Raw genomic sequence first — 19,856 nt, forward strand, 5'->3', positions numbered from 1 at the left:
GCTCTTCCCCTACTCCTCATAGAGGTCATGGGGAGAGAGGGTGAATAGGGGAGGACAAATCCAGTAGAAAGTGTGGGGTCCCAGTGGACTACGACATGAAACGGTGTCTCAGAGTTTGAGAAACTAGAAAGGCCTTCCGTCCTGTCCCTTACACAGAACACTACTTGGGGCTGGGGGATGGATGCTATGACCCTTCAAAGCCCTATCTGAGAGCCCATGTTCCTCAGTGCTTGGGCATTAAAAGGAACATCGGGAGAAAGTGCCCATGAATCCCAAGCTCCAGACCTTGGCTTCCTCCCAGCCTCTTCCGATCCTGGGAGTTTGTGGGCAGTGAGCGAGTGACACAGGCTACCCAGGAGCACCTTGTCCTTGACACCAAGTTTATCTGGAAAGGGCAGAGCCTTAGTGATAGCTGGAGAGGGAAGAAGGTGGGGGGAGCTTTGGGAGGAGCCAAGTCAAGCAAGAGTGGGAGGTTCCTGAGTCCCAAGGAGGTTGGTAGGTGGGGTCTGGGAGATAGCAGGAGGGTCCTGGGAGTCAGTGGGAGGATCTGAAGCCAGTGGGAAGAGTCCTGGCATAGGTGGGGAGAGTCTGGGATTAGCATCAGGAGTCTGGAGGCCTAGAGAAGGGACTGGGCTGGCTCTCTGAAGGAGGAGCCTGGCATCGGTGGGAGGAATCAGAGCATTAATGGGAGGTTCTAGGAGGCAGTGGGAGGGAAGGAGTACCATCAAGGGGTCAGTGGGCAGGGGAATGGTCAACAGGAAGGCACTGATCAGTGAGGGCTGACAAGTCCGAGGGTAAGGGTAGTGGGCTGGTCCTAGGGACCCTGACCACAAGCTCCATGGGCTCCCGAGCCTTGTTTCGATAAGCCTGGCGGATGGTATCTACTGCTCGCTGGTGGGTCACCTGCTCCAGGCTCTCTCCATCCACTGCCACGAGCTCGAAGCCAGCCTGGGATGGGGGTGGGGAAATCACAGGTCATCCCACCATCCAACCTCTCACCTCCAGCAGCTAGGACACTCCTCCCCATCTGGGTGGAGAGGATGGACAATGGGACTTTTGTGCCTGGGGCCTTGGGGGGCAGGGTGAAGCACAGACAATAGCCCTTTGTCCCTTGGGGATAGGGGTGGAACAGGATGGGCCACCCTCAGGCCCAGGCTGGCATGAGGGGAAAGATTTCTCCCTGGGCTGGTTCATCTTGCCGGCCTGACCACCACCCCCACTCCCCCACCCCTCCACCCTTCCACCGCCCCCTCCCGCACCTAAGCTGCCTCCTGTGACCTGGTTTAAACCTGTCTGGCTGGAAGATGAGCAGGTTCTGCCCACCCCCCACCCCCATTCCCCAATTCAGCTCTGGACCTTGGGAGTGGGCTTGGGTACTCTTCACCCACCTGCAGGGCCCCACTGAGGAAGGCAGCCCCCCCAGGGAAGATCTTCTCTATCTTCACCATGGGCTGCACCTTGGACTCAATGCCCCCAGAAATGCTGATGCCTATTGAGAGAGAAGCACTGGGTGAGTGTGTGGCCACTCCCCTCACCCCAGAGCTCCCAGAAGAAACCCAGCACACCAGCACCAAGTCTTGACCCCAACTGCTCCCAAATCCCCAGATTCGGTTCCCACTCAGTCTTCAACTCCAAAAATCCTCCAGTCCCCACCCTCTCCAATCTCAAACCTCCCCAATAGACCCCCATATCCAAATCTTAACACCAGACCCCCGAGTTGTACCCCAAAACCAAGGCCAGGAATCTCATCCAAACCCAAGGGCCCCGTCTGCCAGGCCCAGTCCCATGTGGACTCACCCAAGGACTGCTTCATCTTGGACAGCGTGACTGTCCTCAGCTCCCCGCCAGGGGCCTTCTCGGTGGCCTCCCTGGCTGTCCTGCCAGTTCCATTCTCAGAGTGGCCTTGACGGCTCCCTGCCTTGGCTGCTTGCTCATCCACAGGTCGTGGAAGAGGGGGCCTGGCCTTGCGAGGCTTGTGGTAGCGCCCGTCAGCAGCACTCGGGGTGGGGATAGGTGCTGGGGATGGGGAGCGCCTGCGTCCCGGGGACTTGCCTCGGCACCGGCTGTGGCTGCGGCTGCGGCTGCGGCTGCGACTGCGGCTGCGGCTCTGAGCCAGGCCCTGGCTCTGGCTCTGCCGCGGGTCCTCTGGGGTCAGGGGTTCCGTCAGCAGCCAGTTAGGCCTTGGGGGCCGGGGAGTGACAGGAGGTGGCTGGGGAGGGGGGGTGCTGGTGCTTCGGTGTGGGGCGAAAGCATCTACTGGCACATCTTGGAGAGGGGGGATCCCTTTATGAGGATGGTGGGGAGCAGAGGCCCCCAGGGAGAGCTGGAGGCCGCCCAGCTGCTCCCTCAGTTCCCCATTGTCATCCTCCTCTGAGAAGCCGTTCACAGGCAGCAGGTAGAAACCTCCACGACTGTCTGGGGAAGAGGGTCAAGGTCAGGCTGCCCATCCTCACCAGCCCAGGCCACCCTGCCAGGCTCCAGTCCTTGCCTTTGCTGGTGGAGGGCGCGTGAGACCCTGGCTTGGTCGGCTCAGGCCCTCCGGTAGTGTTCCCACAGGGAGGGACTCTGCCTAGGTTCCCGGCTAACACAGTACTTGAAAGCTTTCTATCACAGTCTATGTCTTAGAAAAAACATGACTCGCACACCAAACTGGTCATTTCTCAGAGATTATTACGTAGAAGGAGACTAGATTTAAAAAGTGAGTGGGTTTAAAACCAATTATTAAGTAAATAATAGTACAGGTGGTGAGTGGCAGTGATAAGTGTGACTCTGGGGGACAAGGGATTTCCTTCAGGGGACCAGACGGTGTTCTGAAGCCATGACACCCTATGTGGGGGCAGGGATGGAAGACCCATTCTCCCTTCCCCAGTACCCCAGGGATGTGCCCCCTCCCCCAGCGCTGGGACTCCGACTGACCAGGCACAGGTGTAATGAGGTGACGCTTGGGCGGTGTGTCCTGCCGGGCTGGTCTCAAGGCAGGAGGCCGCACTGCTGGGAAAGGAGATCCCCTCAGAGGCCTGGGCCCCTGCCAGGCTCCATGATGGACACAGCTGAAGGTCATGTCTGCCTCCTCTCCCCTGGGAGGCCCTCTTGCCATCCCCAGCTGGGGCCCGGAATCTGTGCGTCCTACCCCCAGCTGCTGACCTGCCCGGCTCTTAAGGGCTTCAAAAGCCTCCAGCTCCACGGGCATCACCATGCTGTCGAAGCGGCCGAGGTCGGTGGGGGCCACCACGCTCCTGGGGGAGGGCGAGAGATGAGAGGTGGGCAGGGGCACAGTTCTGGTGGGGTATAGTAGGGGGAGTTCTCCGGGGTCTCCTTTCTGCCCCCAAGCCCTCCCCACAGCCTCCACCCCACCTGATGTCCCTCAGTAGCAGCAGCTTCGCCGGTCTGTCCAGAATGGCCAGCAGGGGCCTCACGAGGTCCTCCACGCCACCCTCATGCACGTACTGCAGAGAGAGGTGCCGCAGGTCACCCAGCGGCCGGGACATCCAGAGCTGGGGGGAGGGGCTGCGTGGGCCTGTGGGGTTCCCCATGTTTAGAAAAGCTGCTCCCCATCCCCAGGCTGTCCCCGGGACAGGGCAGTGTTGGTGACTAGGGCGAAGCCTGCAAGTGAGCTAACAGACGGGGGGGGGGGGGGGGGGGGGGGGGGGGGGGGGGGGGCAGCAACGGCTTTGGGACGGGCCCTTTTCCATCTGGTCTCTCATTTAGTGACGCTGAGAGATAACATGAATTATTCTCATTTTACAGACTGAGGAAACTGAGGATCAGAGAGAGAAGGACTTTGCCCAAGGCCACACAGATAAGGAAGTGTGAAGAGCGATTGGAACCTGAGAAGTCAGGCTCCCGCCAGCTTCGGTGCCGGAAAAGGATGTGCGGGCTGTGGACTCTCCTCCCCGCCCCCACCTTCCAGGCAGAAGGAAGGAACCGGGGCCAAACGCTAGGCTCTGGGCCCGCTGGGCCCAGCCTGTGTCTGCACAGTGACCTACCAATTAAGCTTTGTTCAGTGCTGGAATAGGGACCTTGGGGAAGGGGTGGCTCGACAGAAAGCCTCTCCAATCAGTCCCCGGCGGGGGCGGGAGTGGAAGCCCTTCTGCCTGGCACTGCCCGATGCCACCAGCCACACCCCACCAACGCAGAAAAACTGGCAAACGGAACACTGGGAGCCTCCCTTTTTGGACAACACACTGCCCCCTAGTGGTGGAATGGAGACAAGTACCGATTCAGAGGGACACACACACACACTTTCTCTCTCTCTCTCTCCCCCGCCCCTCTTCATCCTGGAAAGGAATAAACACAGACAGCAAGCCCTGGTGGTCAGAGTGAGACATTATAAATTTCAGGAAATAAAATATAAACTATGTGGTCCTAAACACACATAAAGTTACAGGGACTCACACATACACGTGTCCAAAATACACCTCCTTATGTCTGGAGAGAGAGATCTATGATTGCACAGAATCTGTCACATAGGTACACACTTCAAGGCCACAAATCTGCATTCAGCTCCTACTAAATGTCACACCCTGTGCTGGCAGTGGGGGCACACGATGAAGACCCTGTTCCAAATCCTTCAGAAGTCAGTCTAGCGGGAAACGGGCAGAAGGAGCCAAGTGCCCCAGTGGACTACACAACACTGGCAGTGGGGCAGAGGGAATCTCAGAGGAGGTGCGAAGTCCGGGATTGGCTTCCTGGAGGCAGCGACCTTTACCCTGACCCCTCTTGGTAGGTTTGTTTCATTTACATTTACTCTTAAGGATACAGGCAAGGAACAGCATGAATACTCAGAGGAAAGTGCCCTAACGGTGGGGTGGAATAATGGATAGAAGGAAGTTTAGCTTGACTGCGGGCTACAAGAAGGGCCTCCATGTAGGCTGCATAGGTTGGGACTGCGGGGTGAGTGGTGGCCCAGCGTTGTGCGGTTCATCATATGTGTAAACCCTAGGCAGTGGCCAACAGAAGATGACGAGGTGGTGACATGGCAACCATGGGAAGGCTGAGGTTCGTGGCTGGGGAGTCAAAGCAGGGAAGGCCTTGAATGTGAGCCTGAGAAACTTTCTCTGTTCCACCAAAGGTAAGAGATTGCAAGGGGATTTGGGGAGTGTCAAGTGATCCAAGATGGGGTTTCTAAAGTCTGGCCTGGTGGCCATGGAGAGCTGGCACAGAGGAGAGAGAAGGGAGGCCTAGGGTTTGAGGCCACACTTTCCAGTCTTTAGGGGAGATTTACTAATCATTCCGAGCAGAGCTCCACCCCAGAGGGTCTGATTGCTTTGGTGAGGCATGGGTCAGGTTTGGGGGGTATGCAGGTGCTGTGGGGGTGCAGTGAGAGGTGGTCCTGGCTTGGAGAGGGTGGGAGGAACCGAGGGCTGATGGAAAAGGAGCTGAGCCAAGAAATGGACACAGCGCGCCACCTAATGGCCAGAGCCAGAGGTGCAAGCTCGCGGAAGTTGGTGCTTGGGTTCCCACTCAGCACTGAATTGAGGGTGGTGACAAGAGTTTAGCCCAAAGGCCCTAGGTGCCCCCCAACATGCACCCCATCTGTGGCTCTGCTGTCAACCAGGCCTCGGGAAAGGGATGCATGAATTATTGTGTCTCAGTCTCCAGTTGATACGCACCTGCCTTATCTAGACACAAACACAGTCGCACTCAAACCTAGGTACCCCACAGGCACACAGTTGTGCACATCATACAGACAAACAACACAGCCCAACTCCGACCAGGCTGAGGGTGTGGGGGGAATCAGAAGCGACTTCCTGGAGCCCCTGGAGCTTGTTCTTGCGTGCGGGCTTAATGTGCGCTGATGCCGCCACCTCACGGGGACATCAGGACAAGAAACCGGGGGACTCTGAGACAGGACAAGAGCAGAGGGCCTTCTGATCCCCCTGGAGGGGGAGGCTGTGCCTCCCCAACATCCAGGCCACAAGGACTCCCTCACATCTAACTTGCACTCCACCCTGGAGCCCCACTTTCTGTTTGAAGTAGAAGGAAACAGAACAACAGTGCAGATGCTGGGGGAGGCTTGAGGTGTGTATGGGGAGGTGACAAAGGATTACTTACTTGGGTAACAGGGGAGGGGGGGTGGCATCAAGTCAGCCTGTGGGCTGACCCAGGTATAGAGGGAGGCAGGGGTTCCGGGAGAAGGCTGGGCTTTTGAGGAGCTCGAAGGCAGTGACCACATAGACTCGTGTCCTCCGACTCATCACCTGTCCAGTTCTTTCTCTCCTTAGCTGAAACATCACCTGCTCAAGGAGGCCCTCCTAGACCACACCACCTAATTTGTACCTTTTGGGTTATTTTCTCCTGTTCTTTCCTTTCCTAGCACTTGATGTGATTTGTCACTATGGGTATTTAGGTTCTAATTATTGTATCTCTTCTTCCTGTCTGTGAGCTCAGTGTGTGTGTGTATGCACGCGTGTACGCGTGTGCATGTGCACAACAGGAGTGACTTCTGCTTTTACCGACCACTGGCCTCATGGCATCAAGCCCAGATACTGACCAGAGACTGTGGCCTGAATGAATGAGGGACTGGGTGGCTGGGTGACCGCGGGCTGGAGCTGGGCGTAGGCTGGAAGCTCACCCGGGAGCAGTGGCGGGTGATGGCCAGCACTTCATCATCAGTCAGCAGCCGTCGGGCCAGGTCCTGAATAAGAGGCCGCCGGCTCTCCCAGGCTTGCACCTGCTCATCCATGCTGGGCAGCTGACTGGAGGGGCTCCCTGACCTGGCAGAGAGCAGGGCCCGGCCCCTCTCCCGCTCTGCAGGGAAGGAGCAAAGGCATATGATGATGGAGCCAGGAACCCTCAGGGGAAGAGACAGGGGCTTCTCTCAGTGGGTTCAGACCCCAGAACAGGTCAGCTGAGAGGCCTAGGTACTGCTGACAGAATCCCAGCCTAGCCCCAGATCTCCCCACCGTGGTCTCCTGTAACGATCTGCCCAGCAAGGGAGCTCCAATCCAGACCCTTTGGCCCCCAACACAGACCCCTAAACTAGTCTGTCCCTTGCTGGTGTCCTATGAAGAGTCACTGTCATAGTACTCAATGGAGTTCTGGCCCAGGCTCCCTCATTCCCCAAAACCTGTCTTTAGGAGTCCCTCTGTGTACCCAGTTCTCAAAAATGCACCCCAATATCTCTCTGCAGCCCTGTCTCTCCTGGTAAGCTTAGCCTAGCCTAATTCTTTAGTTGCCTCCAGTATGCACTCAATCCCCCATGCATGTCCCCAACTGAGTTCAGCCCAAAGCCCGTTAATTGCCCCCAACATGCACCCCATTTGCGGCTCTGATGTCAACCAGGCCTCGGAAAAGAGATGCATGAATTACCGCGTCTCAGTCTCCAGGTGACAAACTTTTGCACGGGCCCCACTGCCCCTGCTGTGGAGAAGAAAGGCTCAGTGGCGGGCCCTGGCTCCCAATCTGAACACAGGGCTTGGAGGGCTCAGGGGTGGCTGGTTCACTGGCTGAAATGAAGAACTCGGGCTGGAAGGAGGTAGAATGGGAAGGCAAGAGTCCAGGCCACTGAGGTCTTTAGGGACCACGGTCCCCTAGGGACTTCATTCATAGGCCGTGGGGAGTCAGTGAAAGTTTGAGATCGAGAGAGGGTACAGTTTGGGTTCTGCTTGTGGAAATTCATTTAGAAGCAAAGAACAAAGCTTGAGGGAGCACCTACCTTCAGGGGACAGAGAAAAAAAGAGGAGCCTTTGGAGGAGAGAGAGGGGTATCCAGAGGGATAGGAGAAGCGTCAGGTGAGAGCAGGGCCCGGGGGGGCTGTGGAAAAAGAAGTGGGTTGAGGAAGTGGGGCTGGCCTGGCCAGATCTGAAGAGCTTGTCTCTTCCGTGGGACTCTCACCTTAGCCCCCCAGTAGGGGCTGGGTCCAGATCCTCATCCCATCATTCTTTTTGCCTACCCAACCTCCACTCTCCCTCCACAAACAGCACCGCAGTTTCATCTGGGGACCTCCATTCTCAGTCCATGGGCTCCAGGGTGGGTCTGTGACTGAGGAAGGCCCATGAAAGTACCATGGGCCTGCCCCATTGGGCATGTGGCCCAGCAGGGCCAATGAGAGCCTGGAACTTCAGCAGGACCTCTTTAAGAAGCTCTCCTCTGTCCCTGGGTTGCTAAGTGGCAGCGCCATCTTCCCTCTGAGTGGGCAAAACCTGCAGGATAATGAAGCCAACCCAGGGGAAAGGGAAACCAAAAATGAAGGGGAAAAACAGTTCTGATGAGACTGTTTAAACCTTTAGACCTCCTTACATCAGTAGCTGAGCTGAGAAGTGCTTTTAAACCTAATTTGAGTTGGGTTTCTGTCTTATACAACCCTGAGAGTCTTACTCATCCACTTGTGGTCCAGTCTTGGAGCCTCTCCTGAGAGACAAGAGGCCTCTCTGAGGGTCCTTTGGAAGCCCCTGTCTTAAGTGAAGCCTGCCCAGGCCCTTCCACTTGAGCCCTGATCTAGAAACAGCCTTGCCCAGGGATGATTCTAGAACTGGGTAGGTAGGGTCTGTGGAGCTCTGGCCAGGGGAGGTGAAGACAAATATTCCAGGAGAGACGTGCCCTACCCACCTCAGAACCAAGAGCACAGAGACCTGACCCAAGCCCTTCAACTTCCTGGCTAGGCTGTGGCTCTATCAGTTTTCCTTTCTGTAAAGTGGGGAGATGAGACAGTTTAACAATGACCACTGCGTTTTCTGAGGACCTTCTGTATGCCAGACAATGTCCTTAAGTGATTTACATACAACCATTCTCTTATTCCTCACCATTCCTGAAGAAATAGGTAATCACTACTCTCACGCGACTCATAAGCAAACAGGCTTATGGGGGCAGGTAGCGACTCCCAGCTGGTAGAAGGCAGTGCAGGAGTTCAGCCCAGAGCTGCTGGATGCCAAAGTGGGCTGTACTGCCTTCCTCCCCGTCTCTCATCCTGCTTGCTTACCTTTTTCCGGGTCTAGGCGGGGGCGGGGCTTGGCTGGGCTCCCTCCATCCAGCGTCCAGGCCTCTCTGTGCCCATCACCTGCCAGCCGCCCCTGCCGCCCTCCCTTGAAGAAGAGGTTCATCAGTGTCTTGGAGCGCTGCAGGGCCCCCTTTTCCCCAGAGGACCCCAATTTCTTCTTCCGCTGCTTCTTCTCCTCTGCAGACATGAGGGAGCACCCAGGGTGCTGGGGTGGTGGGCAGAAGGGAAGGCCGAGGGGCGGGGGTATGAAGAGGGGCAGAGAGGAGGGGCAGGAGGGGCAGACAGGACCCCCAGCCTTGTGGGGAGGTGGGGATGGACATAGGTGGGCTTCCCCCTTCACATTCCACCTCTTCCCCACCCACGGCTCCAGCTCTGTGAGGACTCTCCGAGAAGGCCGGGGTGTGTGTGTCTGTGCCTGTGTGTGTGTGTGTAGGGTGGCAGGGATGGATTAGGGCTGGTTTGGGGCCCAAAGCTGACAGGAGCTGGGACTGGATCTGAGGGTGGGTTTGGGGCCCAGACCAGTTGAAAATGGAGCCCAGAGTGGCATCTCAGTGCATTCTGGGGCTGGAAATGAAGCTGAGTCAAGGCCTAGAGCCAAGGGAGGGCCCAGGGCTGGATGTGCGGCAGGCGTTTTACTGGGAGCTCTGGAGAGAGCATCAGCTGCCCCTTCCCTACATACCCCACAAGGTCAGGTGGCTCTGAGACCTCGTGATGGGGGGCCGCGGCCGGCTCAGGGCCAGCAGCAGAGCAGTCTTCGGGGACTCGGAGAGCGCAGAATCCAGGCGGTGGGCAGGCCAGGGTCCGTTGGAGCGGATGGCAGTGTCCCTGAGGATGACGGTGGGCCTCACGCTGCACCAGGTCTCCACGTGGCCCCCCACGTCAGGCTCTGTCTGCATGGCTGTGTCTGCCCGCCCCCAGCCTGGGCCCCAACTGCCCGGCTCGTCGGGCCCCAGGCAGACATCCATGCGGTCGGAGGGCAGGGAGCCCGAGCCTTCAGCGGAGCTGTAGGGGGCACTGGAGGCATAGGAGGAGACGCTGGAGCTGCTCTCAGAGGCGGGGGACAGCTGCTGCAGCACCCCGTTGCTCACTGCAGGCAGTGGGGAAGGCAGGGGCATCTCAGGGGAAGGCCGGACAGCTTCAGGGCCCTGCCAGGGTTGCAGACCACCTTGGGTATGGGGGTGGGTGAGTGTTGGGTAGCCGCAGAGGCTGGAAGCATGGGCTCTGGGGAACCGGTGGCTCAGCAGTCCTGCCCCTGACTTGTTGAGAGACCTTAGGCAAGTCCCTTCTCCATTCACGGCAGACCCCCACCCCCACCCCACCTGGGACTCCAGAGCCAGGGGAGCCAGGAACTGAACCTGCAACTTCCAGAGGGGAGCCCAGAAATGGCTCCGGGCAGTGAGGAAGTCCCACGCAGGTTGCTCCTCCTGCCCAATTAGTCCTCAGAGACTCTGACCCACTGTCGGGCCTCAGCCCTTTCCCTCCAGCCCAGGGCCTGAGCCACTTACATCGGTCCAGCCAGCAGTACTCAGAAACCATCTCTTTGTAGGCAGGGTACCGGCCAGTCTCCTGGGAAGATCGTGGTGGGCATAGGAGGGCATGGGGGAGTAGGTGAGAAGGGGGTGGGTGAGAAGGGGGAGTGACGGGATAGGAGTAAACTTTCCAACTCCATCTCTCTCCTCCAAGTTCATCACGCTCGAGACAAATGGGCTACTTTATGTCTGAACATGCCAAACTCCTCTGTAACTCAAGGCTTTGTATTTGCTGCCCCTTCGGTCTGGATTCTCTTCCTTCCTCCTTCTCCTCATCTTCTGGCTAGCTCCTTCTCCCTCTGCAGGTGTCAGCCCCCTAGAGAGACCTGCCCTGACCCCCAGGCTAAAAGTGCCTTCCTCAATGACCCCTCCCCTTTCTCTATTAATTTCCTTACAGCATTTGTCAGTCAGCATGCATCCTGTTGGCCTGGCTCCCCCAACCCCAGGACCCCCCACCCCTCGTAGCAGAGACTTCTTCTGTCTTGCTCACTGTCATAGCCCCAGCACCTGGCAGAGAGGCTGTCACGCGGTACCTATTCAAAAATGTGGAGTGAATGAAAGAGGGGCAGAGTAGGAGAGAGGAGGAGTGTTTGGGATCATGTGAGAGGAAGGAAAGGAAGAAACGGGCTGGGGGAGGGGGTTGCGGGAGAGGAAATCAAGTGGCAGAAGGCGGAGGAATGGCAGAGGAGGCTCTGAAGAGCGAGATGGGTGAAGGCTAGGGAAGGGAGGAGAGCAGAGTGGGGCCGGAGTGGGTTCCAGTGGAGAGAGAGCCGTCCCTGCCCCTGCAGCCAGAGTGAGAATGACATGATCCTCAGGCTAGTGTGAGACCCACATGAATCATGAATGCAGGTGCCTCCCCTGAAATCCAATCTCTGGCCCTGTGCCCAGGCCCCTCCCAAAGCCACAGCTAGTGCCCACCCTCTGGGCAGGACGCTTTCTCCTTCCACTCCTGCACCTCCACCACTCATCGGAAAGGGCACTGCCCTCCAGGTCTGGGGAGCAGGACTGCAAGCAGGTCCTGCTGCTGGCCAGCTGAGAAAGTGACCGTGATTCCTGAATAACTCTGTCTCTCTGAGCCTCTGTTTCTTCTTCTGTGCAGTAGGGATGAGCATAATGTCTGGCCCTCACAAATGGCTATGGAAAAGTCCTAAGTTGTAGGGCAACAGATATTAAGTACTAGAGAGGTCTGGGAAGTCCTTCCTACAGTCTGGCCTCTCCCTGACACCCACAGTCCTGCCCACCTTGATGGTCAGCATGATGTGTGTTTGGCCCTTCAGCACCTCCACGGCCTGGCTGTGGCTGATGTCGTCGAACCTGACGCCGTTGGCCGCCAGGACCTGGTCCCCCACCTTGATGCCATTCTCCTCGGCCAGCCCACCATGATCCACTCTGGGGTCAGACAGGAGGCAGTCTGAGAGGCCACCGGGCCTACCCTCCCTCACTTAGATACAGGAACGCCCCAGCCAAAATCTTTGACCCTCCTCCTGGAGCCCCCCACCCCTACACAGGCCCTACCCCTGACCTAGGCCCTCCTTGGATCATGCGGTTGGCTGAGCCTTCTTTGCCAACCCGTCTCCACTGCACGCCCTGCCCCAACCCTCACTTGGACACATAGATGCCCAGGCCAAACTCCTTGCCCCCGCGGATGTTGAAGCCCAGACAGAAGTCGTCCGACGTGGTGTACAGGTGGACAATGCGGCGCACGCCATCCTCCGAGCCGCTGTCTGACGGCGTCGAGCTGCACTTCTCCACCACCAGCCGCCGATTCACCACGTCCACCCTGGGACAGCAGCAAGCAGCCATCAGTCTGGGCTCCCCCAGGCCGCCACCAGGCACCCCTTCTCTTCCCAGCATCCCAGACGACTGCACAGGTAAGGGGAGGTTGCCTTGGGGGACTCCCCAGTCCTGAGCCCTTCAGTGGGAAGTCCCCTTCATCAGGTAGGGAAACTGCCCCAATTTCCTCTCTCTGTGGAGCAGCCCATTGTGCCAGGGCTCCTCTCACATCCCCACAAGAGCCCTGAGGGTGAGGAGCTGTTACTATGCCCAGGCTCCGGGGAGCGATGGCAGCACTGGGGGCAGGACCACTGCCATCTGAGACAGAGCTGGGAGGAGGGTTGGGGGACAGACACGGCCTTGTCTCATTGCAGTGTCAGGCCTTGGGATCACTGTGTTTCCAGCACCAGGGGGACAGAAAGAGCAGGAGCCAGGGATAGCCAAGTCCCACGCAGAGCCCTTTGTCTCCTGCCTCTCCTGCCGTGGGCTGGGTGGGCTGGACAGGGTGGGGCAAGGTCAGGGCTGGGACCAGGCCTTCTCACCATGTGGTCTTCTCCTTGGAGAACCTGATGCCCGGCACTCGGCCCATGCGTCTCACCGTCAGGTGCAGACGGCTGCTGCCTGTGAGCACTTTCACGGCGCTGCCCATGGTGGTGCTTTCCAGGCTCAGCCCATTCACCTCCGTGATCTTGTCCCCCACGCACAGGCCAGCCCGCTCTGCACCAGGGGAGGGGGGCAGCTGGCATGGGCCTCTTGGGACAATTCCCCCAGGGCAAAACTAAGCCTTCCACTGCCCCCCCCCACCCCCCGCAACCAGGCTTCCTTCCACGCGATTTGGGGTCCCCAGATGAGGTCTGGGTATTCCTCATTAGACTAGGGACTTGTCCATTAGCCCACTCCATCCAGGGAGGCGGTCCCATTTCCCCATTAGATCAGTCCCTCCAAAGCTGAGGACCCTTTCCTGTCATCCCTGAAAATAGGACTCCAGAACCCCAGTGAGGTGGGGACTCATACCCTCAGCCAGCACCTCCCTCCAGGGGGCCCTGCTCACCTGCACTGCTCCCCTCCTCCACCTTGCTGACGAAGATGCCCAGGCCGTGCTCAGAGCCGCCCCGCACACTGAAACCCAGTCTCCCTGCTGGACTCTTCTCCACTCGGACAGCGCGGATGATATCGCTCTCATTACTGTTGGCTGTGTGGTGGCGGGAGCAGGGAGGGACACGGGCATGACTCCCATGTCCAGTCTGGGCACAGAGGGCCCCTGGGTTTCCCAGTTTGGGCTGGGTTGTTAGGCACAGATACCTAAGGCCTAAGGGCAGCCAATTTCTGAGTTCCCTCTCGGTGCCTTTGAGAGTATGGGTCAGGGAGAGAGTATGGGAACAAGCAGGACAGGGCTCCATATTAGAAGATGCTCTTCTCCTTCCCTGATTATATAGGGGTGTGTGTGTTTCTAGTGCTAACTAAGCTTCTCACTCCCACAGGCCTGGGATAGAACAAACTCCTAAAACCCCTGCCACTCTGAGGGTCAGGTGGATAGAAAAGAAATTCAAGGTTCCATTCTATGGGGCAGAGTTGAGCCAAGTTTGAGCTCTTCATCTTGAGCAGAAAGGAATATTCAAGCTCTGTCTTCAATTAGCAATAATCGCGCCTCGAATAAACCTCATTGGCTACGATACTGCCCCTGCACAAAGCTCAAGCTCTGTCTTCAAATAGTTGTAGAGCTATTCTGTGAAAGGCACTGGATGTTTTTGTCTGTGTAACCCAGATGGCAGAGCCAAGCTCAATAGTGGACTTCAATGGAGGCCAATTTAGTAGGAAAAAACTTTCTAAAACCTTCAGCTGTCAGACAATGGAATGAGTTTTCCAAGGGAGATAGTGAGTTCCCCATCTTTGGAGGCATACAAGTTGGCACTTGATAAATCCCTGTCTGGGGTGTTGTAGAAGGGTCTATGAGGCCCCTTCTATCTCTTAGATTCTATGATTCTGAAGGTAAGGGCTCAAGGAGCTACATGACTAGATGAGGAGGGAAACCCAAAACACCACTCTGCTGCAGTATATGCCCAGAGCTCCCAGAGTGGTCCTCTCTATCAGCACTGGGGAATGTCAGAGAAGCAGGCTTCCCAGGAGCTGCAGTCGCCAGGGAAGGTGTTTGGGAAGACAAGATGGGTGGGATTTCAATGGGTGGAGCAGAAAGGGAGGGCGCCAAGAGGGAGGGGATGGAGTGAGCAAAGGCTTTGAGGTGGGTCCTTGAGAAGGTCTTCAGTTAGAAAAGTTAAGAAGACTGGAGAGGGAAGCTGGGTCCCAGGTGAGAAGGTGAGATCTCTTCTTGGGCAAAGCTTACTCTAGAGGTATTTGAGAGGGAGAACTCTCTCTCTCTGTCTCTGTCTCTGTCTCTGTCTCTGTCTCTGTCTCTGACACACACACACACACACACACACACACACACACACACACACACACTTCTGCTTGATGTACGAGAAATCAGGTTACAATACATGACCAGAGCAGCTCTGGAAGAAATCTCCAAGGGCAGCCTGTGGGTAGGGGATGGTGCAAGACAGATATGTGTGGCATCCTGAGGCTTCCTGCCTGATTCTGTCTGCACACATCTCAACCCAGCACAGGAGTCTGTGGCTCTCCTGTCCCCCAACCCTCTTTCTTCTCAGTTCCTCCCTGGGCCCTTCCTAGGGCCCTGGGCCAGTGGGCTGCCAATCTCTAGTGTTGAGCATAGGAGCTTGGGGCCTCTAAGGATAGACACTTCTCTACCTCCACTGGCCTACCCCTGCCCACTGACCACCCACTCCAGGAGCACACAGCCTCCTCACTGTCTCTTCACTCCCAGTCTTGCCCCCTTTGGGCCATTCTCTACACAATGGCCACAGCCAGCCTTTACAGATCAGTCCTGCTTATTAAAAACTTCAGCACATGCTCCTGCTTCTAGAAGGAACTCCACAGTCCCCTAGGCCCAGTAAGGCCCTCTGTGGGCTGTCCTCAGCCCACCTCTCTCCCTTCATTGAGCTTTGGCCATCCCAACCTCATTGAGCTTTGGCTACACTGACCTCTCTCCTATTCCTCTCACAGGCTAATCATTTCAGTGTTCCCTCAATCTGTGAAACTCTTGCCCAGAACTTCATAAAGCCAGCTCCCAATCTGCAGCCCCTCCTGGTCCACACAGCACTTTCTCTGAGAAGCTTTCCTGGTCTACCCTCCCTAAAGTCCCTTCCTTTCCTCCCAGGAGACCTCTATTAGAGTGATTCTCAAACCGTGCCCCCCAGGTCACCAGCAGTACTTAGGAACTTATTAAAAATGTGTATTCTTGGGGTACCTGGGTGGCTCAGTTGGTTAATCAACTGACTCTTGATTTCAGCTCAGGTCATGATCTCAGGATCCTGGGATCGAGCCCTGCAACAGGCTCTGAGTTCAGCATGGAATCTGCTTGTCCCTCTCCCTCTGCTCCTCCCCCTGCTGTCTCTCAAATAAATACATTTAAAAATTTTTTGTTTATGTATTTGACAGGCTCTCCATTGAGCAGAGACCTCGATGTGGGGCTTGATCCCAGGACCCTGGGACCACGACCCAAGCCAAAGGCAGAGGCTTTAACCCACTGAGCCACCCAGGTGCTCCAATACAATTTTTAAAAAGACTTTTTTTTTATTTATTTATTTGACAGACAGAGATCACAAGCAGGCAGAGAGGCAGGCAGAGAGAGAGAGGGAGCCAGGCTCCCTGCTAAGCAGAGAGCCCGATGCGGGACTTGATCTCAGGACCCTGGGATCATGATCTGAGCCGAAGGCAGAGGCTTTAACCCACTGAGCCACCCATGCGCCCCACCAATACCTTTTTTTAGGTGTATTCTTGGGGCACCTGGATGACTCAGTCAGTAGAGCATGTGACTCTTGATTTCAGGGTTGTGAGTTTGAGCCCCACATTGGGGTAGAGATTACTCAAAAATAAAATCTTTAAAAGAAAAGTATATTTTTAAAAAATGTGTATTCTTGGGCTTCGCTGCAGGTGCCCTGAATCAGAGGTTCTGGATGTGGGACCCCAGCAGCTTATCTTTTTACAAGCCCCTCAGGCAATTCTGATGTCCTCCCAAGTTTGCGAGCCACTACTCTATCCTACCATGCAAATTAGTGCCTCCAAGGGTCTTACCATCCTTTCTCATGACTGGCTTGCTCACATATTATTTATTGTCTGTCACCTTTCACTAGATTATAAATTCACTCATGGTAGGGACTTTGTAATCCTTTTCTGCCAATGTATCTCCAGTATGTTGCACAGCACTTGGTATCTGCCAAGGATTTTTTGAGTAAGTAGAAGAATAAATGGATGAAGGAGAGAGGGGAGGAAGGGCTGGTTTGGATCAGAGAATGAATTTTCTCTGGGACCAGCTGAGTTTGACAAGCTGGTGGGAAGTCACGGGGGTGAGGAGGGTCATGGTTTCTCCCTCCCCATTATGTCTCCCTTATCAGTTACTTTAGGACTCTGGAATGGTCTAAATAGTAACAAGGAGGAAAGGTTCCGGGATGCAGTGACTGGAGAGATGTTTGTGCTCAGGTGGAAGGGAAAATTCTGAGCTCAGGGCCTCCCAGCCCAGATAGGGTAGGGGCTGGCTGGTGGAAGTCTGTCTGGCCCTCCCCTTAGCTGCAGAAGCAGGGCTCGAGGGCGAGGCAGTTGGATAGAGCCATCCTGGAACTTCTGCAAGAGCATCTTTAGGGGGAGAGCACACAGAGCCGTCACACCATAGTTGGGGCATTGTCTGGGGGGCTGTGTGAGGGGGATGTATATGTTCTTTTAATACAATGGGACCTAAAAAGGTCGTGCCCCACTCCCTTCCCTGTCCCCTACCACGTCCCTTAGCTCCTCTGCGGACTTTTGCTCTGTGACCCGAGTGACAATGGTAAGCCTTGGTGCTCATTGGGGTGGGGGAGACCCAGCACAGTAGATGATGGGAGTGAGCAGGCCTGGGCCACTGGTGCAGGAAGGCCTGCACCCTGAGCACCCCAGCAGCCGGGTAGGGGACAGTGATGCCAGCTGGGTCAGAGGGGAGGAGATGGGTCTGAAAAGTCCACTGTGGGATCCAGCCAGAGGAGTTCTGCTGGCTGGGAAACAGAAGGGGAGCTGGAGATATTTATCACATCTGTCCCACAGAAAGCCTAGCCCCAGGGGGTGCCCATTCTGCCCCCCACCCCTGCTGACACTCAAGGTCCTGCCTTGTTCACTGCCTCTTTGTCGCCTCCCCTCTGTCCCTGCCCCCCGCCCGCCCCCCCTTCCCCCCCCCCCCCCCCCGCTCCCATCAGGGCCTCCGCCCTGTGCTCTAGGTTTCCACTTCCAGCCCTGTCTGGGAAACCTCCATCCCAGCACCAACCGCTCTCATCGTTCTGTCTCTAAGCCCCACTACACTGTACATTTCTGGAAGGTGAAGATTGACCCTCGTTTTTCTCCAGGTCCCCCGCAGGACCTGGTGTAGAGCGGGTGTGCAATGTAACAGCGTGAAGCAATTGTGTCAGATCAGGTAACCCCCTGGTTCGGGGCCCAGGCCTGGGGCTCCCTCCTGGACCCTCAACCCTCCTCCTCTCCCCTCTCTTTGGAACATTTGCTACCCTACCTCTTTTTTTTTTTTTTCTTCTTCATCTGAAATCTTTTTTTTAATTATTTACTTATTTTACATAATCTCTACACCCACTTGGGGCTTGAACTCATGTCCTGAGATCCAGAGTCACGAGCTCTTTGGACTGAGCCAGCCAGGCACCCCTGCACCTGAAATCTTTAATTCTGTCTCCCCAGTGGTCACTAAGTCCTCACAGCCCAGCATGGAGCTGGTCACACACTGGTTGGTTGATGGATAGAGCCTTCTCCATCCTGCTCCCCCCAGGCCGAGGGGCAAACACCAAGGGAAAGGAGAAAGGCGGAGTCCTTAGGATGGAGCTGCCCATTCCATAGCCTACCTTGCTGGCTGGGGAGCTAGCACATCACACACACCTGTCCCTGCCTCCACACTCCTATCTCCCTCCTTCCACCTCTCTACAATCCTGCAACCCTATAGGGTTGGCCTGAACCTGAGGAAAGGGCTGACGAGGAGGAGTGTGTGGCTAAACAGGGGCCCTCCACGCCCCACTGCTCTAAGACTCGCATCTCTCCAGCTCCTCCTCCCAGCGGGGCCCTTATCCCCACCCTCAGCGCCAGACCCGAGGTGGGCCCTGCTCGCACCTTCAATGGGGGAGTTGATGAGGATGACGCGGCCCATGGGCGATGAGGCTCGGATTCCGCGGGGGGGCCCGTTCAGCAGCCGCTGCTGCCTCTTCAGCAGGTATCGCGTTGCGGAGCCCGAGTCGCTGCCCAGGTGGCCGCGGGAGGAGAGGGAGCTCAAGGAGCCCGAGCTGAGGTCTCTGAGGCCCAGTGGGTCAAAGCCCACTGCAAAACCCTGCGCCATTGTGGCTAGCCTGGGCCGACGCCCTACAAGTCCAGAAGGAACCTGCTAGCCCTTGCAAAAAGGGCCCTGCGTGCCCCCCAGCTCCATGAGCCTTCTGTGCAGGACAGGGGTCTCAGTACTGGGAGCGCCCCACCTCGGCTGCTTCTCGGGAGTGTGCGCTCCAGGCCTGCGGATGGAGAGCAGGGATGGGGACAATGGTTTAATCGCTGCCCTCGCTACCCCTAGAACTTCCACCCTGGCCCTAATTTGAGCATCCTGTCGTCCCATGCCTTAGACCCCTCTCCTCTCCAGCCCTGGCCCAGCCCAGGCATCACCGCAAGACTTTCGGAGCCATTTCTACAAGGCCAGTGGGAGCCTCTCATTCACTCTTCATTCCGACTCTCAGCGGAGTCATCTACCCCAGTGCCCAGTCCTGGGTAGAGTGGAGATGGATTCTTGCGGGCCCTAGAGCTTCAGATGGTGTGAAGGAAATTGGGGCCAGGACAATTCCCTGCACACCTCTCCTTGTGTTTGTGGGTAGGGGGCTTGGATCTCTAGGGCAGGGCTTCAGGACCTGGGACAGCTGCAGCCAAGGGTCCCAGAGATTCCCCAACCACCACTGCTTCCTTGGTCCCATGCTGCTGTCCCCTCCGTCCCCCTCCTCTCTCCTCTAAAGAGGTGGCCAGGCTTTGGCGGAGGACCTGCAGGCTAGAGCCCCACAACAGCGCGCACAAAACCCGGAGCCAAGTCCCCCAGAGCAGCTCTGGGACTCAGAACGCAGCATCCCACCCTCGGGTCGGTCCTCTCGGCCCCCACCTCTCCAGCTTGGCTCCCCTCACCTGCTCGCTGATGCGTCCGCCGGCGGCCTCCCCCGCCCGTAGGCGCCCGCGTGCGCAGCAACCGGGGGAAACCTCGCCCTTGCTCCGCCCAGACTACGGGAATAAGGCGGCCTGCGTAGGTGCAGGCTCCCATTGGCTGCGACAGCCGCCAGTCACTGCCTCCGTCCCCTCCCTTGGGCACGCAGGACAGCAGTTTGTCACCTGGGCTGAGGCCGCTGGGTTCTGCCCGCTGCAGTTCGAGTTCTGATGCCTTACCCCGCCCCACGAACTTAGGGTTTGGGTCACGCCTCGTCCCCTCCCGCTACGGGTTCAGTGCAGGGGAGCCCAGAACCACTTCTTCTCCAGGCCAAGCCAGAATTCCAATT

General features: G+C 57.0%; 1 protein-coding gene and 1 pseudogene across 2 annotated transcripts; both read right to left on the minus strand.

Moving 5' to 3' along the window:
* Positions 1-13: 13 nt before the first annotated feature.
* PDZD7 (PDZ domain containing 7) lies at positions 14-19,580 on the minus strand. Of its 2 annotated transcripts, XM_059398370.1 has the most exons (17): positions 19,492-19,580; positions 18,451-18,839; positions 13,292-13,432; positions 12,783-12,957; positions 12,071-12,247; positions 11,709-11,856; positions 10,444-10,504; positions 9,618-10,025; positions 8,921-9,115; positions 7,312-7,362; positions 6,575-6,750; positions 3,355-3,446; positions 3,145-3,236; positions 2,917-2,991; positions 1,798-2,415; positions 1,389-1,489; positions 14-948 (listed from the first exon to the last, which is right to left on the minus strand). In XM_059398370.1, exons 2-17 carry the CDS (start codon positions 18,671-18,673, stop codon positions 733-735), a joined length of 2,949 nt encoding a protein of 982 aa, XP_059254353.1. In that variant the 5' UTR covers positions 18,674-18,839; positions 19,492-19,580; the 3' UTR covers positions 14-732. The 2 variants fall into 2 exon arrangements, 1 of the variants encoding a protein (XP_059254353.1); XR_009403976.1 differs by lacking the exons at positions 14-948; positions 1,389-1,489; positions 1,798-2,415; ... (1 more) ...; positions 3,145-3,236; positions 3,355-3,446 and adding an exon at positions 7,658-7,755 and having other exon boundaries at positions 6,722-6,750.
* On the minus strand, positions 13,747-13,933 carry LOC132016956 (U4 spliceosomal RNA; annotated as a pseudogene).
* Positions 19,581-19,856: the final 276 nt, after the last annotated feature.

The sequence above is a fragment of the Mustela nigripes genome, chromosome 4, assembly GCF_022355385.1.
Source record: "Mustela nigripes isolate SB6536 chromosome 4, MUSNIG.SB6536, whole genome shotgun sequence".
Classification (NCBI taxonomy): domain Eukaryota; kingdom Metazoa; phylum Chordata; class Mammalia; order Carnivora; family Mustelidae; genus Mustela; species Mustela nigripes.